The following is a 20,008-nucleotide window of genomic DNA, read 5'->3' as shown; positions in this document are numbered from 1 at the left end:
AATAATATATATATATATATGAAAATAATATATATATATGAAATATATATATATATATGAAAAAATATATATATATATATATATTTGGATAATATTTGTATATCTCTGATACTTGATACGCTGTTCGCTTTGCACTGATTAAAAATCTATGTAAGATATCGAGTATTCTGGCTTTCACTAATAATCGTTTAAAGACTATTCAAATTTCTTGGCCTCCCAAATAATTCACCAGCATCGTCTTGCAATATCGCCGTTATACCTTCGTTATCGGTGATAAGAAAATTATAGAAGATCGCGCGGTGAATTTGCGATAACTTTGAAAGTTGATCTGTAATTTGTTAATTATTTGAAGGATCGTATGAGAAATAACAAATTTCTTAAAAACAAAAGTTGTGAATATTCTCAGGAGCCAAACACATCAAAGAATACGATCAATCTTCGTAAGAGGTGGAAGTCATTCTGCAAAGCAAAGCAACTCAGCTGTTTCGAGGATTACAAACTAGATATGTGTCAGGTAAATGTTTGCAGTTTTTTTGCACTGATTCGCATCATCTGCATCCTCCATATTCTATTTCCCGTTCTATGTGTATCGCTTGAATGGTTTATTATTGCTTCTCTTCTTGAAATGTTATATTTCGGTTTACTGAACTGATTATGGCATGTATTCGGACAGCTTTATTGTTTTCTCTTCCTTGTTTTCATCCTTAAATTACTAAAAGTTACAAATTTCCTTGTTTACCAAATGTCTTAATGCTTTAGAACTACCCTTAATAGCGCAGGTCAAAATTTTGACTGGACCTAACGAGCAAACAATGCCACTAAAAACTTTGATAAATTCCACACTTTTCTGGACCTCTCTTTTTTAATTTGTCGGTATTGTAATTTGTCTTTTTTAATTTGCCTGTATATATAGTAGAGATTTCATTGTCTTCAGCTTTTGTATAATATTGAAATAGAATCTACTGGTGAAACCCAGAAATCGATAAGTGTCGCGGTCCTGAAACGGAGACAGAAAAATATCACTCCTCGAGAAATAGCATGGACAGCTAAGATCGGTGAACTGACAGATAAAAAGATTGCATAATATATATGTTTAAAATGGTAGCAAACATTGAAGAGCACAAATCTGAAAATGAACAGTTTTGAGCAGAATATGCTTTTGTCCTCATTTGTTTCGTGTTCTTATCTAATAACAACTAACATTTCATCAGAACATTACTCACTGCTCTCTCAGCTAAACATTTCATTTAGTATGCTGCATATCGTGACTGTCATTCAACTATGTTGAATTAGGTTAACTTTTTCCTTTTTTGCTTTTTGCTTTTTGCTTTTTTTTCTAACCTTTCTCTTCTAAGTTTATTCCTTTAGGAAAAAAATTACTTCGAATTAATCCAAGAAAAAAGTCATTTCGATTTGTAGATTTTTGAAGAATTGTAGAAATGAATATTTTCGGTCCACTTCTTAATTCTGCCTATGTGAAGAGAGTTTTTGGAGACTATCAGCGTCACATTTCATTTTCTTCATCTTTATCAGCCAGATTAGATTTCTATAACTCAATTCACTTATCAGATGGACACTTTGAGTGATGAGTATAATGCATTCGTTGATATCGATATGTATGACTTTCTATGTTATAGAGAAAAGGAGGAGTAGAGTGCAGTACAAGGAACGCTTTGTGTAAAGCATGTCCTGAGCTGCTCCTCCCGGTTTCCCTCGGTCTAAAAATATTGTTGGTATGTGGAATGATGAATCATGCTACTTTATAAACAGATACAATGACTTATAAACGTTTCTTTTTCCTCGAACTATTGAATTTCTTCGGGAATCATGTGGGGAAATTTCAATTATCGTTTAATTCACAGCATTTTTTCTCGAAATGTCATAGTAGTAAATTAATTAATAACAAATAGCTTGTCGTAAAGAACGCATGCAGGATTTAGAGTCCAAATGATAGCTGAAGATTACCGATACTGCCGAGATAATCATGTGTTAATCAATTTTCCAGTGATCGGTCTTAACGGTTTGTCGGAAATCTGATAGAACAGTTGTTTATTATACACGTGACCGCGGTAAGGTAACATTCAAATACACTTTGCGTTTCTTTCTGCCACATTGTTCCTATTCTTTTTAAAGCAAGTTATGCGTGAAGGTTCCAGTGTTTATAGTTAATTAATTATTCATTTGTCTCTCTGGGTTATTTGTGTATGCTATTTATATTCCATAAAATGGTCAAACTTCATTTGGGAAGAGATTAAATCATTTTACATTATTATATTTCGTGGCATTCATACCAAATAGTTCATATTAATGGAATAATCTTCCCAAAGATTCCTGTCCTCTTTTCTTTTTTCCTACTCACGCATTCAATCCCTCTTCCTCAAATCCATTTATTACTATGAAGTCAGAAGTTGCATTTATGTTAAGGGACTGAGTTTTTTTTTTTCGCCCAATTGCTTTATTCGATTAACAATTTACTGTTATGGATTCAACGTAGTTAGAGAAAATTGTACTTGTGGAGTTGATTATTTAATGGTAAAAGTAAAATTTCGATTGATAAATGCATTTCAGAAATCTGTGGCTGTAAGTTTGATTTTTTGTTCTAAGTTCATTTCTTCCTTCTTACTAACGAGATGAAATATTTATCATTATTCGATATTCCTTGGTCGAATCATTGTCGATTCTTGCGTGTTCGTATGATCATGTGAAATCCATTCAACTTTCTCTAAAATTTTACTTTAATAATGTAGCTCGGTGAATTAGAAGCTTATAATTCCACTGATTTTAAACCAAATTGATATCATTTTCACAATAATTGAGGAAACTGCTGAAACCAAATTCTAATAATTGCACTTTAATCTTAATAAGATTTCGAGTTAAATGTTGTTACTTTATAAAGAGTAGAAAATATATTACCATGAAATTAGATATGAAACAGTTGAACATTATTCTTTGGAAGTCTATGGTGTTTTCCAATCGCTTATTGGCTTTTATTTTTTATCGATTCATTTGTTAATTAAATATAAGTCATATCGAAATACCGATAGAAAATAGGGAGGAAATGATATATGGATAAAACAATCTAATTACTGTGCTGTTCGATATGTATTTTCTTTTTTTTTCAGTTTTTCGTATATTTTTTTTCACAGAATGTTGAAAGGAGCAATAAGAATGAAAGAATTTCTCGAAATTTCTGATGACAATATCATTTACCGGAAAATAGTATTCAAGGATTTTGTTCGCAATATCCAGAAGTTTTAATTCGACTATTTCGTTTTTAAGGGAGGAATTTTCAAAGAATTACTAAAGTGTACTTCAAATGTATTTATACATTGCAGTAGTCGACTTATTAATTATTAATAAAGTGCTTGTCGTAATTGTTCTTTCTTCATTACTTGAATATAAAAGAGTATTCATTGCACTGCGAATTTTCGGAACATGGAAGAAGACAAAGCTATTTCAAAAAAGGGCAAAGATCATCGGGAAAGATCAGCTCCTAGCTCCTTTTTTGAAATAGAATTTGAAAGTTCATTGCATAATTTGGGGATTCACTCTTTGTTTAAGCAACGATTTCCTTCTGCTTGCGTCGTTCTATCTTTCAAGACGTCCCCATTTGGTAATGTTCGAGGATATGCATTCGCTGAATGTAATCTTTGAAATATTTCTTCTAGTGATAAATTTGAATTGTCCTGCTCCTGAAGAGTCGGATGCAGTCCTTTCTCCTTCCTGTTTGCATTCAGGCCATAGGTTATGGCGTATAGTCGGTGCGAGAAGTGGAATTTTCGTTACACGTTCACGTTACCATTTAGTAAGAGAATATTTTTGTAACAGTTATTTGCAGAAAAACTGGACGAATTTGTATGGCAGTACAAGCAACTACAATTGAAACGGTTACTGTAGTGAGACCTCTCAAGGTTGATCTTCATTTAATTTTTCATAATTACAGTTATGCAAATCTCTTACAACAGCGACTGTTCACCAAGGTCTAAGGCACTTTCTACACGAAAGAATCAAGAAACTTCCACATTAAAGCTAAAGTTTTATGACTGTCTTACTAGAAATGTCTAAGACATCAACAGTAGAATGGTGTGCCAGTTCAAGTTTCAAATCAGGCCGATAACGTATATCATTTCCTGTCAGTAGGAACTGGATCATACGGTTAGAAATGTAATATATGCTGCTTCTGCAAGCATTTCTGCAATTGATGTTATATTGCCTGCACTCAAAATATAGCCACTTTCCAATATGAAGTAGAGGGATGGGGTAGGAAGTAATATCGATTCCGTTGATAATATTTTCATGGTACCGATAGGTTCTTCATTTTATAAATAAAGACTTGCCAAATTGCAACACAAATGTCGTGAAGTATAGGCAGTGTTTTGAAAAGATCAATTTCAGGTGATAGCTCTGGTGTGCCTATTGATTGCATTCATTCTTCTGATACTGTGTTTGTCGACGACATGGTGGCTTCGATCAGGTGGCTTCCGAACAGGTTTATGGCTTGAATGCACAGCATCCGATGAAATGCAATCAACAATAGCCGGTGGTCCACCGCCTGGGAGATGCCAAAAAATACATCGGCATGCTGGTAAAATCTATTTCATTTGGTTCTATTAGAAAAAAAAAAGATATTTCGTATGGAAAAAAGTTTCAAGCATTGAAAAAGTTCCAAATAGTCAATGATTGCGCTTCAATACTATTTGTCTCCAGTAAGTAACTAAAGGATTATATCAGAAGGCAAGTAAAGGATGATATATTAACAGTGTACTTTTTTATACCTTTTCAGTTGAGCTAGATTGCGCTTGCAAAACTTTTCTGACCCTCACTGTTAACTTACTTCATTTTTGTTGATTGCTATAACACGAAATGCGAAGGTTTTATATGTGGGATGAGTAATCTGATATCACTTTTATGCTTTATTCATCATTTAAACTTTGCTTAACATTACTTCTTTTTAAGGAAGTAATGTTACTTTCTATCTATTTCTTTGCATTCTCAGCTTTAAAAGATAACAAATGGTGGCTTCATAAAGAACTGTTCACTGTTTGTTTAGATAACGTTTTATTACTTCCTATAGTTTCTTTTTATCAAAGCTATATAAAATTGATTTCGTTTAAAAGGAACTGACTTATCATTAGTACTACTTGCACTGTAACAGAGCGAATGCATGACGAATACTTGCTATAATGAGAACGTCTTTAAGATACAACCACCCCATTTACATCACTTTTCGATTAAACTATCGATAGTTATTCTAGTGCATAATTGCTTTGTGAACCAAGATTGAAATCATATATGGATGAAAAGGTTATATTATACCATACTAGTGGTATTTGTGCCTGAATGGATGACACAACGGATACCCCTGTCCCTACTGTGGAGAGAAGTTACGATGAAGAAGATATTTGGGGCTTTTTACCCATGCGGGAAATATGAGACGCATTGGGGATGGATGCACTACACTATTTGTGCACACACATTCCTCCCTCCAATATTTCTCTCCTCCTTTGTTACGCTGCTTTGTTATTGATGAAGACATAAATGGTGCAACAGTACAAGAAGAAATCTCACTTCGGCATCGATCGTATTTGGACATTTATTTAGTGAGCCATATCTGATTCTGCTACCGCAGAATATTTTATCGATGTGAGATTGTTATGTGTTATTTTGAAACAGTTAGTTCCTTTGCATATTTTCACGCGAAAAGATTTAAAGTTCTCTGTTTCTTTTCTTTTCTTGTTCGTCAGTTTAAAATATGAAGAACAGGAAAGGATGCCAAGTTACAAAGCAGAGTTTAATGGATCACAAGGGAAGGGTAAAGAGTGACGTCGTCATCGCCGATTAGGACCTGATAAAACTGTCAATCATTCTTTTCCTAAGTAACCATGCTGCTTTTTTTGCCACATCGAATAACTGTCGAAGGTATTAATAATTAGTCCCTGTTATGAGAGCTGTCTGTTCCCTACATTCCCATCGTTCATTTTCACAAAAGTTTTGGGAATTGATTCGAAAATACGCTCTCAAACAAGAGCTTGAAAGTTTTAGTCCCTCCACATTACGTCATTTCTGTTTTCTCCAATAACTTGCAGTGAACTCATTCATGAAATCAAAAATTCACTTTTCTTCCACTATTCTGGTCATCTCGAGTCTTATATGAATACGATTTCAATCCTTATTAGTAGCAGGATGAAATATCAAGTAACTACGTCATGTTTCAGCCTTTTCCTATACTGCGTACTATTATTATCCTATGATTTCTATAACCCTCACAAAATTCATATTTACACAATTTAATTTCTTTATAGAATTCTATAATTTCCTTTTTTGATAATTAGGGATGAAATGGAGTATATTATATCATCTCTACCAAGTGTGTTTTTTTTCTTTCCTTCAATTAATAATACAGGCTGAAATAATTCCAATTAAAAGTTTAGCCCTCCAACTCTTTTTGATAATTTCATACGATAATAGCATTACGTTATTGCCATCAAATATATCTCGCTTGAAATTTAATTACATTGTATAATTTTCTCCATTACAGAGTAATGTAGGATGGACTGACACTTGTGCGCATACTGTTGGCTAAGCTGTTCACAGTCACTTCCAGTCTTTCATATCGGTGGTTTTAATTTATCCTAGAATTTTGTGATATCTGAATGAGAAAGTGTACAGCTTAAGTTAAATTTGAGAACAAAGTCTATCATAAATGTTGTTACTTGAGCAATTCACCAAAATGGACACAAATAGTACCGTTTTTCTGTTATTTCATCACATTTTCCATTCTTGCTTCATGGCTTATACGTGCCAACGGCCAACATCACCAGGTAAGTTCCCATTGTTTTACTTTTTTGTTTATTGATCTATTATTGTGTGTCGCAATATGCGTAATAATGATAAGGACGGAAAACGACCGTTACTCCTTCCGATGTGTTTTTTTTTTTGCTTCTTATTCCACATATAAATATTTTCCTTTACTCTTTTACGCTATCCGTTATTTCATTTAGTCCAAAGTGTACTTCAAATGATGTAACTGTCTAAATGTCTTCCATTTTTTGCAAAGTGTGTGGAAAATTGGAAGAAATCCACTAACATTCAGTCAAATTTTGCAGTAAGCTGTGCATTTCCTTAGAAAATTACTTATTTGTTAATCATGTCCTTTGAGTGGTTATTTGAGTTGAATAATTAATGCATTACATTCTGTCAACTGTCAAGTTATTAATTAGTAGTATCTTAAGAACTAAAGGAATGATTTGGTATGGAACTTTTTCGGATTTTCAGACGACAATCTGCCAAATTTTATAAAACCAATTTTTCTTCTCATTTCCCAAATCTTAACTTGGCTCCTTTCCAGCATATATCAAACTGGTGGCAACATTTTTGATCATCGCAGCAGTGTTAACATTCTTCGCATTTTTCCTCAACGTATTTGGTTTGCGAGCACAAGATTTGCATAGGAAATATGTTTTCTATAAATTTGCCACTTATCTTTCTTTATTGGGAGGTGAGTTTGATGTTTCTCTTGTCAACTAGTCATTACATATGTGTCGTTAGGTTATCACTTTATCAGGAAACTTCCGCCAACACTATTATAGGTGTACCAGCTTCATTTCAAGCACAAAAATAAAAAAAAAAAAAAGAAGGAAGAATTTTGACATACCAAAGCACTAATGTTTTGTTTCTCTTTGTAGTGAATGACAACGATACTTCTTTCTTAAATTAGGTAATTTTAGAAATTTCATAACGTCTTCTGAAATTTCCCAAACGTTGAGTCATATTTCAGTATTCTTAGAGCTGGTATCTTTAATTGTGTTTCCCATATGTTTTTACGTTGAGATGAAGAATTTCGGTTATCGAAACTGGGAATTCGATTGGTCGTACGGCGTTGCTTGGGGTGCAACGCTGTTTGCATTTGGCGCATCACTGTTACTAATATGTGATAAGGAACATGAAGAAGTCTATTTTAAGGAGAAAACAATATATAATCCACCACCAGAGTTTAAATAATTTTCATCAGCGATGAAATTTCCTTAAATTGCATTTAAACTAATTCTTTTGGATGTAATCTCAGTAAACAATGACAGTAACAGCTGTAGTTTGTATTCAGTGGTAAAATTATGTCCTTTCAATTCTTCCAGTTCTTTGGATTAGAAAGATTTTCAATTTTCCTGAAAATCACGCTGAAAAATTGTTGTTTGGGAATAAAATTGGAACCTCAATCGAAGATATAAATTTTTTTTTGCTTCTTTTGATTAAAGTAATTGTAAAAGATTGATTCTCCTTTTTATTAAAAAAATATTAAATTGAAATAAAGGCAAGCTTACGTGAATCCTTTTGGTCGTAAGATAGTAGTAATCCGGCACAAATAAGTTAATAAATGGTAAGGTTTATTGTTATGTTAGCAAAATGACAATACAAGAATAATAGGATTATTGCAGTATTAAACGGATAGTGGGGATGCGTATAGGAAGGATGGTTGTCGGTCGTCGGTCGTGGTAATATTTTTGAAAACCCATAAAAGGGAAGGAGATAAGACTTATATAGTAGGTAAAAAAAACTCCAACAACATGAGGACGTTTATATTATTTTAGCTATTGGTATAAACTCAGTAATAATATTAGGAAATCTGATATGATATTTACATTGTTTCAGCTGTTTGGCATAAAACTGAAAGATATAAAAATTATAATATTTACATTTAACTGTCTGGCAGAAGACCAAGAAATATTAATTATGGCGTTTAGATTTAGCAACTTGACTAAAGGCCAAGTGATTTTGCAATACATATTACGAATTTTCTTGGTTTTCCGACAGTAGTCTTTTTTAGCTTTCATGTTTATCGTTTAATCGGTGATACATACGCATTTTTGTGATAAATAATGGAATTCATTGCACGCGCATGGTGACAATTTTTATTGAAAATCTCATCAAATGCCTTAATTAAGCTTACTGAAATGTTTTATACATTGCATTTTGCATTTTTATGTAAGATTCAGTCTCTGCTGCTTAAGTATTCATGTCAGTTGAGGTTACTTTTTTTTGAACTGTATTTCACAGTACTCACATAAGAACTCATTGGAGCTTTGAACGATACAACCACTCTGCTTGACTGATGAAAAATCTTTTGAAGAAGTCGATGTTAATGATATAAGAAACAGTTTTCTATACACTACTGTTTCTTCTGTCATTTGTTTCTTTTTTAATTGAATTTGTAACATTATGTCAAATTTTTGATCGTTTAACAGCGTTTGTCATTGAATAGGTGGTATATGCATGAATGTATGACGTCAGTGATAACGTCAAAGATATTTTGTTCAAATAAGAAACAGTTATTTTGACGTTAAATCTTTTCTTTAATACGATGACGGCTTTTTAGTTGGCCATGAATTACATAGTAGTTGCTTGAGTGCTAGAAATTAATTACTGTGAAATGATTTAATGCGTGTTTCGAAAGCAGGGAATACTGGATTATTTTTGCTGATTTTATAGTTCTCTGCGTCCATAAACAAACATAAAGGATTTTGAAGGATCTTTAGGCAGTCTTTTATGAGGGATGATTTCATGCTTCATGCTTGACTTTAAGCGGTTTTAGTAAGCTTGTTTGGATTCTATTCTATCAAATATCGGATTTTTGTTGCTTATTTACGTGCATGAAAATTAGTAATATATATGATAATGACTGAGTAGTCGAAACTGAATGCAGCGAAATCCAACAGGGGTGAATCAGAATACATATTTCAATCTTTTCTGCACTGAAGTTAAGTTGATTTGCTGCGTGGTTTTTCCATGACTATGGAAAGAGCTAGTAAGATTTGTTCTCGGTCACCTGGATGATTTTATTAGCTCAGAGCTTGCTAACTTTACCCTTCACCTGCCTCATTTTATATTTTACTGAGGATAACTTGAAGTGATTAAGGGATAAAACTTCAGAACAGTTCGAGTGTCAGCGTTGACAGCAAGAATGGGGATGTGAAGATACTTTTGTCACCTTGGTTAATGGTTGAGTAACATCTCCCATGCATTATACATAATTCCGCAATGCAAAGATCCAACGTTTATGCAATGTACAAGAAAATTTGGCTAGAACTTATGCAAAAAAAAGCCGTCATCTTTAGGAAATTCCAAGAGGAAACGAGATTTTGAGTAGAAATTGTAACTACTCCGGCTGCTAGATATGAAAGATTTAGACAACTAGTGTCCCAAGAAAAATCAGAGAAACCACTCAGTATTCCATGTTTGTTATCTGGGCAGTATGTAAATCTATCAGTCAATGATGCAAGAAAATATAATTAATATAATGCGCCAAACAACTTCAGAGATTTCCGATGGCCAAATAACTGAAACGAAATCAGAAAAATAAACCACAAAAGAAAAAATAAATTCGAACTTGAAAAGTCTTATTAAAACAGAGTCATATCAAGTAAGGTAGGAAGTAAACCTGAAATGCCTGAATGAAAAGGAACAATAATAAACACTCCAGTCATAAGTGAGGCAAACATTTGCTTGTTTATTTTCATCACGATTGTAATACTGGTACAAGCGCCGCTTGCTCCATTTAAATCCATGTGGTGGAGATTCATTGGAAAAGATATAAGATCAATTAACACGACAGGAGAATCAGGAGCTACGACTCGCTTCACAAGCTGGATAATGATAACGGAAGCAGAAAATGATAAGAGACAAAGGCATCTCCGGTGAACGGAAGATGTTAAAAAATAAGTTGTCGAAAGATGTTAAAAAATAAGTAAAAATAAAAAATAAGTTGTTTTAAAAAATAAGTTCCTCTTAAAAATCCTATAAGTTGAGAAGGAATTTTGACCGAACTTTCTCACTCAACACTCACAAATTCAAACCGTATGACACTTCCATTTACTGCGATAACTCTTCTCGACGACATAATATCTCAAGCAAAACAATTGCAGACATAAAGAACTGAGAAAAACTATCAAGCTATGAGAATCAGAACATAATTTCACCGGTAATTGGGAACAATTTAATGAAAGGAATTTAAAATTCAACACGTTAGCAACATGTGCGTTACATTATAAGAATAGTAACCGATGAATAAGAGTAGTCAGAATAGTTCGAGATAGAACAATATCATAGGTAAATAATCTACATCACCTGATCTTTCTAGCCCAACTTGTATGCCACAGTTCCTCCAATTTCCGGTATAGACACAAAAAGTGAGAGAAAAAAAAATGAAAAGGAAAGACAATTCTGAGTGGAAAGCGCATGTTAAATCTCTTGAGCTCCATCTTTTGTAATACACTTATCACTTAACTTAGAACTTCTGATTGTGACATTGCGAATAAATTACTAATTCTCTAAGTATGAGCACTGAGAAGGACACGTTCGAGTCATGTAAAAGTGAGAGCGAAAAACTGGACAACAACGAATGACGTCGAGATTATTACGAAGATGTTTTAAGATCTTAAAAAGAAGTGCAAAAAAAGCAAATTAATAGAACATACATACCATGTACTTAAGGACGTGTCGTTATACTTAAGACGTCATCTGCTCTTGAGGGAAGTTTTTTATCACCTTCAGATTAACATTTACTAGTCGTGTTGATAGGAAGAATTCATAGAATATAAATGTAAGATTCGGTCACGGGGTTAGTGCATAAACAGTGCAACGTATTAGTTTATAACAATTTCTATTCTTAGCATTGATACCATCTATTCATTCCAGTTAAACTTAGAAAGCAGTAATATGACCTGAAATTACTGAACTAAAAAACTCAACCCTGCTGCGGCTCATTATTTCGCTTCAAATGCTTTCACATGAATTGCTGATTTGTCTGACACCATTTGAACCTGTTATGCAATTGAAAATTTAGTGCACAAGTCAAAAGTTTCAATTTTAAAGACAGAATAAAAAACATACATGTCCCAATATCGGAGAAATAAATTGCAACTTCAACAATAAAACCAATGAAGAGAATAATATCCACATGGAAAAGAGTGTACATGTATGAATGTCATTAGAATGACTAATAATAATAATGAATGGTCAAATATTCATTACTTGTCAATCTGAACAGTAAGCCCCCGAAATCGAGGGATATAGAAAACGTAAGGAATTAAAAAAACAAAAAATCTGAGCAATATAGGGTACATGAGCAAATGTTCCTCAAACAACTATTATACTACAATGCACACAGGACATCGTAGCGTCAAAAAAAAAATAGGTTTTTTGACAGAAAAAGAAGAGATATAGAGCCAAAAACGAGATGGGATGGATATGAACTAAGAAAAGAAAAAAGAGACCGTAAATGCAAAATAAGGAGTATGCATAAGTATACATAAGCAAAACATGTAGACAATTAAACTGGTGGAAGCTATTTTGAATACAATACAGCATACAACAGATAAGCACTAAAAAATGTACAACAGTATACATTAGTGTTTGGAAAAATTTCAAAGATATTTCGAAAAAATCGCAGTATAATTTAGAAATTGAAACGAAAATTGAAACCAAACAACATAAATACTCTAAAGACTTATATCCATCTCTGCATTACAATAAACTACTCTTCTTTCCAACCTTCAGCAAATTCGGATCCTTCACATTCTGAAGTCCCATAGAACCACTCTTCCACATTTTCATATGTTTTTGCTGGTCGTTCCTCTAGTAATGCCTCACATAACTTGCAGAAATGAAATCTGAAAGTACTAACCAATTACAGAAAAAAATGAGACTTAGACAGATTATACTCACTCTAAAACTGCTAATATGATTGGTGTCATTAAGTTTCGGAATGATCTACTTTCTGTAAAATCAAATGCGAACCTGTAACCAATGCTTTGATAAGCTCGAACCCAACCATCATAACGCCATTTGAAATACTCCAAATAAGCTGTTTTATTCGACATCAGTGCAATCAAATAATCGGCCATGACTCGAGCACTTTCAAAATCATCCATTGGTATAAAGGAGTGAGGTGGAACTAAGCTTAAAATTCATTTTAGATTAGCTGAAGAAATACAAAAATGTACCATAACGCAGTATAAATACTGAAAATTAGTTACTCAAAAAACTCGACGAAAAACTCAATTGAGAATATCTCATGTATTCTTGAGTATTTATGTTTGCCATGGTAAGACTTCAATAAGTAGTGAAAAGACGAATGCAAACTAACTTTTCATATGTTTTCCGTCTCATAACGATTGGAATACTTGGTAGATGGTATCGATCAAAGTACTTCTCCGTAATATAATTTTTACAAATAGTATTTTCAATTGCAATGTAAAAAAAATTCATTGCACCTAGGTCTTTTTCACATTCAGAAGCTTTCTTACATGCATCACGTTTATAAGGATTGTCTGCACATGCCCCATATTTATCGACCATTATGTATCTAAGACAATAGTCGATGAAAAGTTTTTTGAATTAGTCATCTACATTTCAACTAATTTCTCCTTTTCGGAGGCTAAAAAGTAGTATCGGAATGATTACGAGATTCAGAAATGAGTAATCAGAGAATGAAGTCCAAAATAACAGCAGAGCTCATACGAATCAACATTAATTTGATTGTATTTCATGAAAAACCAAAGATCTTTCGAAAAGGAGAACTGAAATTCTCAAATATTCGATAACCGCACTGAAAACTCACTTTCCAAGTTTCTCAACAGCTAGTTCTCGTTTCGAAATTGTATTACAGTTCGATACCAACCAAAATATTGAACCACTTTTATTTCCCAATATTGCATTTTCATCGTAAGGTAAGTTTTCAGATTTGATACCAAGTACTTTATTCATTTCGGGACTAATCCAGTAACCTCCATAAACCCATGGGACATCTGAATCATGCCGATATGTCATTGTCCAGTTGAAAAAGTTACCTGAACACAAGTTAGCGACTAATTACATCAAAACGATGTTCGCAATAAAACAATAAAAAAAAGCACTGAAATGAATATGTGGCAAGTAAAAATTCCCAACGAGCAGTAGACTTATTAAGTGCGCCAAGTTTTTGAATTGTCTCCCTATGGATAATTTGGAATTTGAAAAAAAAATCCGAAATGTTCAATCTTTTATAATCTAATTAGCGGTTACTTCTTTCAAGATAGGTAAAGATAATTTTACTGAATGGGTTATGGAAACAAGAAAAAACGAACGAGGTGCATGCAGTGTCTCTCTCTGCCATAGTTTATAAGTCGGAGGTGCTTCTACCGTTAAGAATACATAACGCTGTGATGAAGATCTGTTTTTCGGTAAATCGCTCAAGCGAAAATCTTCAACCATGAAGTGAAAAATCACAGCATCAGCACTGCCGACCGAAGACCGATCCGTCGTAATTATACACTTATCCTGAATAAATGCTCGGGACCTTTCATCAAGCACTCTTTCGGCATCTTGCAGTCAAGAAAAACATTCCCTACCCCATTTGCTACCCCCACATATCTTTATCACCAGTAATAATTTCCTTCAGATCTCTCCGCAGTGTTTCTCCCCACAACCACTACGCTTGCTCTCACAATTTCCCATTTTAGATGGTCGATTTACAGCACATAATGGATCAGACCGCTGCTTACCTTTAAATCAGGGCACTCATTCATAAGATGCAAACGATTTTCAGGTAATTCGCTAAAGAATGTTGTCCACATAAGCATCATCTTTTGTTTTGCCTTTATTGGTTGTTGTTGCTCACGTGAATAAGCAATACTTCGAACCGCCTGATAACGAGCGAAATGCGGATTCAACATTACCCTCGAAATGATGAAACAGAACAAACAGGCAGTAATAAGGCCAGTAAAAATTCGGAAACGTGACTGCATAATTCCTAAATCATACGCCAGCCGACCATGTAGTAAATTTTTCTACAAAGTGTATGATTTGGTTTAGTTAAGAGACAACAAAAACCGAAAATCATCAAGCTACAGATTCACCAACTGACACATAGGCGAATAATTTGACTCCGTCATCAAAAGTGGCGATACAGCATGAACAGAACATATAAATTACATGCTCTAAAACAATTGCTTCTCGTCCCACCGAGAAAAAAAAAACTAGCAATCTTTGATTAGCGGTCTTTAACAATCTCTTCAAATTAACTGCTATTAACAAATTAAATGTAGTGAAAGTCTAACAGATACAAATCATATCATGATAAATAATAATGATAGCAAATAAAAATTTATTTGCAAAATGCTGACATTTATCCGTTAAAGTTTTTAGGCCAAATTTTTCGATGGAACTTTCCTGCCGAAAGAAACAATACTTGTACGACGATATGAATTAATCAAAAGCTTAGGCTACAAGACGGAAAAAACAGATTTTAATAACTTAAACAGCCACAGTTTGTTACATTCATAAACAATCACAATTCACAAAAACCAACTCAAACCAAAATTAAAATACAACTGTTTCAACAGCTCTCAACTTAGCAGTATTTCATAAAATTTGATTTTTCTGTTCTAAGAATTTTACTTATTGAGTTGTTACTATCCACGAAGTCCCACTGATCATACCTGAAATTAAAACAATAATATACTAAGTGTAAGGAGCAATGTGTAGATATTAAGAGTGATTATTGAGTATGATGCCCTAAAAACCGGTTCCAGCGCAATATCTTCCACATTTAGCTTCATATCAAATTCCCATATTAGCTAATGCGAAAGTTTTTCATTTTTCCTTATACTTTTAGACATCACAACAATGAATCATATGTCGTCTAAACTTCTCAAGTTAGGGGATTTGATCTTTGGGAAACCTTCAATATGATTCTCTTAAACCCTTTATCAACTGCGAAAATGTGGGTAGATGTGAGAAAAACGAATATTTTTGGTTCATACTGTTTCAGAAATGAATTCTGGACTCCAAATTCAAGAAATCATTAGATTTCTTGAAGAAATCATTAACATTATATACGATGAGGTCATTTTAAATAATTTACCAAAGCTAGCAGTTCGGAGAAAATACTACAAGTCTTCTCTTTAAACGATTATATTTTTGTTCTAAATGAAAAGCCTTTTGATATAACATATATAATACTAATGAATAATAGTGAAATGCTAAAAACCTGTAAGATTCGGCCTGTATTATTCATTTCACTTCATCAGTTATATTACTTATTTCACTATTATTCACTAGTGAGTTTCATCTAAAATTTCAAACCCTTAACAATAATATTACTTTGTAGCGATTGTGTGGCTCTTCGGTTTAAAGAAACCGGTTCGTCGCAGTTTTTCACCCCGGTATCCCAAACCCCTTCTTTCATTGTTAGTTTGAACACTGCAAACTTCTTCCATCTCCATTGAAACAGTTTCGAGACGTCCCAAATTGTGTAGGCCAAGACCTAAGCCGGGAGACCAACCATAACTGAAATAAAAGGCATACAACTACACAAACGCGTACAATAAGTAGTAATTTCTCTTAAAAACTCAATAAATACTACTTTATAAACTCATCAATAAGACCTTTTCATGATTTTACTACCGATCCCTTTCGTATGAATTTCAAATTGACCGAAGACAATAGTTGATAAAGGCCTCCCAATGCTTTCGTAATGCCTTTTTTTCATCTTCTTCTTGAAAACTGAATGGACAACCTCACCTGATCTATAAACAATGAAGTGAAGACAAACGAAATAACTTTTCATTAGTTTAACACAAAATTGATTTTCAATTCTTCGAAAAAAGAAATAGTTCGGACAACTGGTATATGGAAAATCCATGAGAATTGTAGAGATGAATTATCAATTTTCTTTATTAATTTCTTTAACATGTAAATCTCCATGACTTTTCCATGCGTCCTTCAAATATAAAAGTTCTTTTTTATGACGTAATTTGTGATATAATTACTCTATAAAATAGCAAAGTTTGGAAAGTCTGAGGAGATTTAGCAAACCTTTTCTCAACCCATGTCAGCCGACAAGAGCATAAAGACCAAAATGACAGTTTATCTTTCAACACAAAAATAAAACAAGGAACTCGTGAGTCCTCACTGAGAACATGAGTCCATGCACAACTGTAAAATGCTTTGAAAGCACTTCCTGCTCTGTCCAATAACTTCTTGATTATATACGTTCCTGTCAAGAAAAAACAGAGGTAGAAATGTCTGTAAAACCTTTCCCTTCACCTCAGCTTTTGATCCTCCAATATTTCCACTGACTGCTTTGCATCAAAATCACCATCTTTCCGATCATAATAAATAGAATAATCAACATCCCAATTATCAACCCATTTCCAATCGCTATCTTTCCCTTCTTCTAATTCATTCCAAAAAAATGCATCCGTATACCAGACAAGACCTGGCCCTCCCTTCTCCCACGTCACCTGCAAAAAAGTTGAATTTTTAGCTACAAATCCTACCATAATTTGAAAAGAGGCTTTTGAGTCCTCATTGAGAATATGAGTCCATATATAGTGCAAAGTGCTTTTAAAGCTATACTTCCTGCTCTGTCTCATACTTTCTTGGTTTGATACGTGCTTGCTCCGTAACATCGTCGTGAAGAGCTTCATGACTGCAACAGATAAACTATCACTCAAAAGAACTCGACAGAAACACAACATATAGTCCTTTGATTAATAAAAAATCAATCGTTTTTCGTTGTCAATTAAAATAAAAACAAATTCTCATAAATTATAATTCAGCCATATAACCTCAAGTAAGAGTTACGGGGGAAAATGACCTTATTTCTTCAGGAAATAAAACCGGAAACTTTACCGTTCCCACTCCTCACAACGGTCATCGTCATCCTCTACTCCATTGTCATTTTCCAGCTCAAATTCACAATCGGGTATTTCTTCTGGGGTGTTTCCTGGCTCCAAAGACGAAGAAATCTTTTCCTCTAAAGACAAAATGAAACTTGCTAAGAGATTAGAAAAAAGTTAGTCTGTTTTCAGAAAACGTTAACGACTTGTCTAAATTTTGAAGTGTTTGAAATAACCGTAAGTGGACATGTTCTTCTCAAAGCTTCCATTTCCACATCCCTATTTCATTATTTCTAAGCATGCAAAAATAATTGAAATAATAAACTGCACCTTTGCAACCGACAATAATAGCTTCTTCACTTCCACTGTATTTGAAACAAACAGCGCTGTATTTGCCTACACGCTTTTTTGCTTTGATACCCAATTTTGTAAGAACGGTTGGCGGTAATTTGCAAAGGCGAATCTAAAATTAATCGTAAGTTAAACAGAATCGAATTGAGATTTTTAGATTAGTAGAAACTGTTAATATTAATCATAAGGTCTAACAGACAGCATTAGGCATGCTTAGAAATTTTATATCAATAACGAGAAACAATATTTTGAATAAATATTTACTTGTTCGAAGAAAAATTTCGTTGGAGTACCAACGTTTCCATGAGGCATAAGACTTGGTGGTTTGAGTTCAATGAAAGAACGAAAATCTAAATTTGCTGACACATCTGATACCTGGAAATGAAACGATAACAGTTATTAATAGTAACGACAGGGAGCATAAAGAATTAGCGAGACATAAAGTTAGAAAAAAAGACTGATAGGTTAATTTCTGAACCACCTAAAGAATTTCAGGTTTTCTTTGTAAGGGGTGTGCACTGTAATGTTCGCAATAATTCAGTTAAAGATGAATCGTCGGCGTGCATTTAATTGAATAAAAATAAAGCAATATCAACAAACAACAAAAAGCAAACTAGAATAATTTTAATGATAACCTCGTAACTTTTTAGAGGGAAAATGAAACACTTTAACGCCATCTGAAGTCCCTTCTCATCAATCCAAAACTTCAAGTGGTACTGCTTGATGCATGCAGCTCGTTCTTTTTCATTTTTAAATGAAACAACGCAGCAAAAACGTTTATGTTCTTTGGAAGTTGTTGGTTCGTCTGCATCACTATCAATCTGAAGTACAGAAACAATATTTCAAAGTGACCATGTAATAAAACCTGACCAAAAGTTATGCCAAGTATTCTTCTTAAATTTAACTTACATGTACTTCGGGTCGATGCCGGTAATGGAAACAGTGAAATCGTCCATTTTCGACATGGTGTGAAAAGAAATACCGCAAGTGTCTTGCATGATATGCCTGCGGAATGTTGCGGACAATTGCATATGCTTCGAAAAAATTGATGTTTTATGAATGCTTCTGGTATAACAACCACCGAATTAAAAAAAAGAACTGGATCTTCTGCTAACTTAAATTGAGTTTGTTTATTGCTAATCAAAGCAATATTCTCTTGACTATGCAGCTACTTTATGTTTCTTCAAAATTAAAATGAATTGTTAGGTAACAATTCCTTATAAAAAACAGCTTTTTTATCTTTTATGTCAATTAAAAGAAAAAAATTAACTATAAATCATTTGTATAGCACTAGAAGCATGAGAGTAAAAGACACTTTCAAATGTCATGCCTGGTTATTTAAAAATCAGCAGCTTTAATAGTTAATGGAGAGATTTAAGCAGAAATACACAATAGCACTGGTTTCCAACACTTTAAATTGATTACGTCTTTATGCGACAGAATTACATCGCCATGTAACGAAGTCATAAAGGTAGGAGAGATCGACAACTCCCGTAAGACATTTTTTCAACTGGGAAGTTAGCAAGACAACGCAGTCGTTCTTTGGCAGTGAAATAAGAAAAGAACCAGTGAAAGTAGTAACGAACAATAAATCAAGTAGGACAAAGTTAAAGCCAATAAAGATATGAGACCAGGAATCATTCAGTAAGAGCAATTCAAATTATAACAAGCAAAAACATACCTTGCACTGATAGCGCAGTTTTCTTTGTCGAAAGTGCAATATCACGCTGCATTTCTTCCACTTCTTTATTCATCTTCAAATTGTACATCGAAAATATTACCGAATGATTATTCCAGTAGCACGCAGACATCCATTATTTCATTTCTACAGGTCACAGTCATCATGTATGGACATTTCTAGTCAACATTCGAGATAACCTTCTTTTAAAATCCTAGTTATATCTTTGACCGTTTGAGGGAGACGACAAGAACTAGATAAAGCTGACGAAATAATTAACCCGTATAGTTGTCCCATACATTCCAAAAATCATCTTTTGTGAAAG

At 33.5% G+C, this 20,008-nt stretch overlaps 4 protein-coding genes across 4 annotated transcripts; 2 read left to right on the top strand and 2 right to left on the bottom strand.

Moving 5' to 3' along the window:
- Positions 1-358: 358 nt before the first annotated feature.
- Positions 359-1,084, top strand: LOAG_00853 (hypothetical protein; the record flags this gene model as incomplete). The annotated part of the gene is made up of 2 exons (XM_003136393.1): positions 359-514; positions 935-1,084. The coding sequence occupies 2 exons, from the start codon at positions 359-361 to the stop codon at positions 1,082-1,084; spliced, it is 306 nt and encodes a 101-aa protein (XP_003136441.1).
- Positions 1,085-3,830: 2,746 nt separating this feature from the next.
- LOAG_17323 (hypothetical protein) lies at positions 3,831-8,114 on the top strand. The gene is made up of 4 exons (XM_020449980.1): positions 3,831-3,911; positions 4,396-4,585; positions 7,349-7,498; positions 7,778-8,114. The coding sequence occupies exons 1-4, from the start codon at positions 3,858-3,860 to the stop codon at positions 7,999-8,001; spliced, it is 618 nt and encodes a 205-aa protein (XP_020306414.1). The 5' UTR covers positions 3,831-3,857; the 3' UTR covers positions 8,002-8,114.
- Positions 8,115-12,526: 4,412 nt separating this feature from the next.
- Positions 12,527-14,777, bottom strand: LOAG_00850 (hypothetical protein; the record flags this gene model as incomplete). The annotated part of the gene is made up of 6 exons (XM_003136390.1): positions 12,527-12,662; positions 12,790-12,951; positions 13,139-13,357; positions 13,613-13,841; positions 14,118-14,310; positions 14,535-14,777. The coding sequence occupies 6 exons, from the start codon at positions 14,775-14,777 to the stop codon at positions 12,527-12,529; spliced, it is 1,182 nt and encodes a 393-aa protein (XP_003136438.1).
- A 1,353-nt stretch (positions 14,778-16,130) lies between these two features.
- LOAG_00849 (hypothetical protein) lies at positions 16,131-19,759 on the bottom strand (the record flags this gene model as incomplete). The annotated part of the gene is made up of 10 exons (XM_003136389.1): positions 16,131-16,320; positions 16,419-16,559; positions 17,080-17,276; positions 17,392-17,464; positions 17,668-17,791; positions 17,985-18,117; positions 18,270-18,380; positions 18,641-18,826; positions 18,915-19,039; positions 19,687-19,759. 10 exons carry the CDS (start codon positions 19,757-19,759, stop codon positions 16,131-16,133), a joined length of 1,353 nt encoding a protein of 450 aa, XP_003136437.1.
- Between the last annotated feature and the right edge of the window lie 249 nt (positions 19,760-20,008).

The sequence above is a fragment of the Loa loa genome, assembly GCF_000183805.2.
Source record: "Loa loa unplaced genomic scaffold supercont3.61, whole genome shotgun sequence".
Lineage (NCBI taxonomy): Eukaryota > Metazoa > Nematoda > Chromadorea > Rhabditida > Onchocercidae > Loa > Loa loa.
Note: the sequence above shows the minus strand (reverse complement) of the source record. Positions and strands in the feature narration are given on the sequence as shown.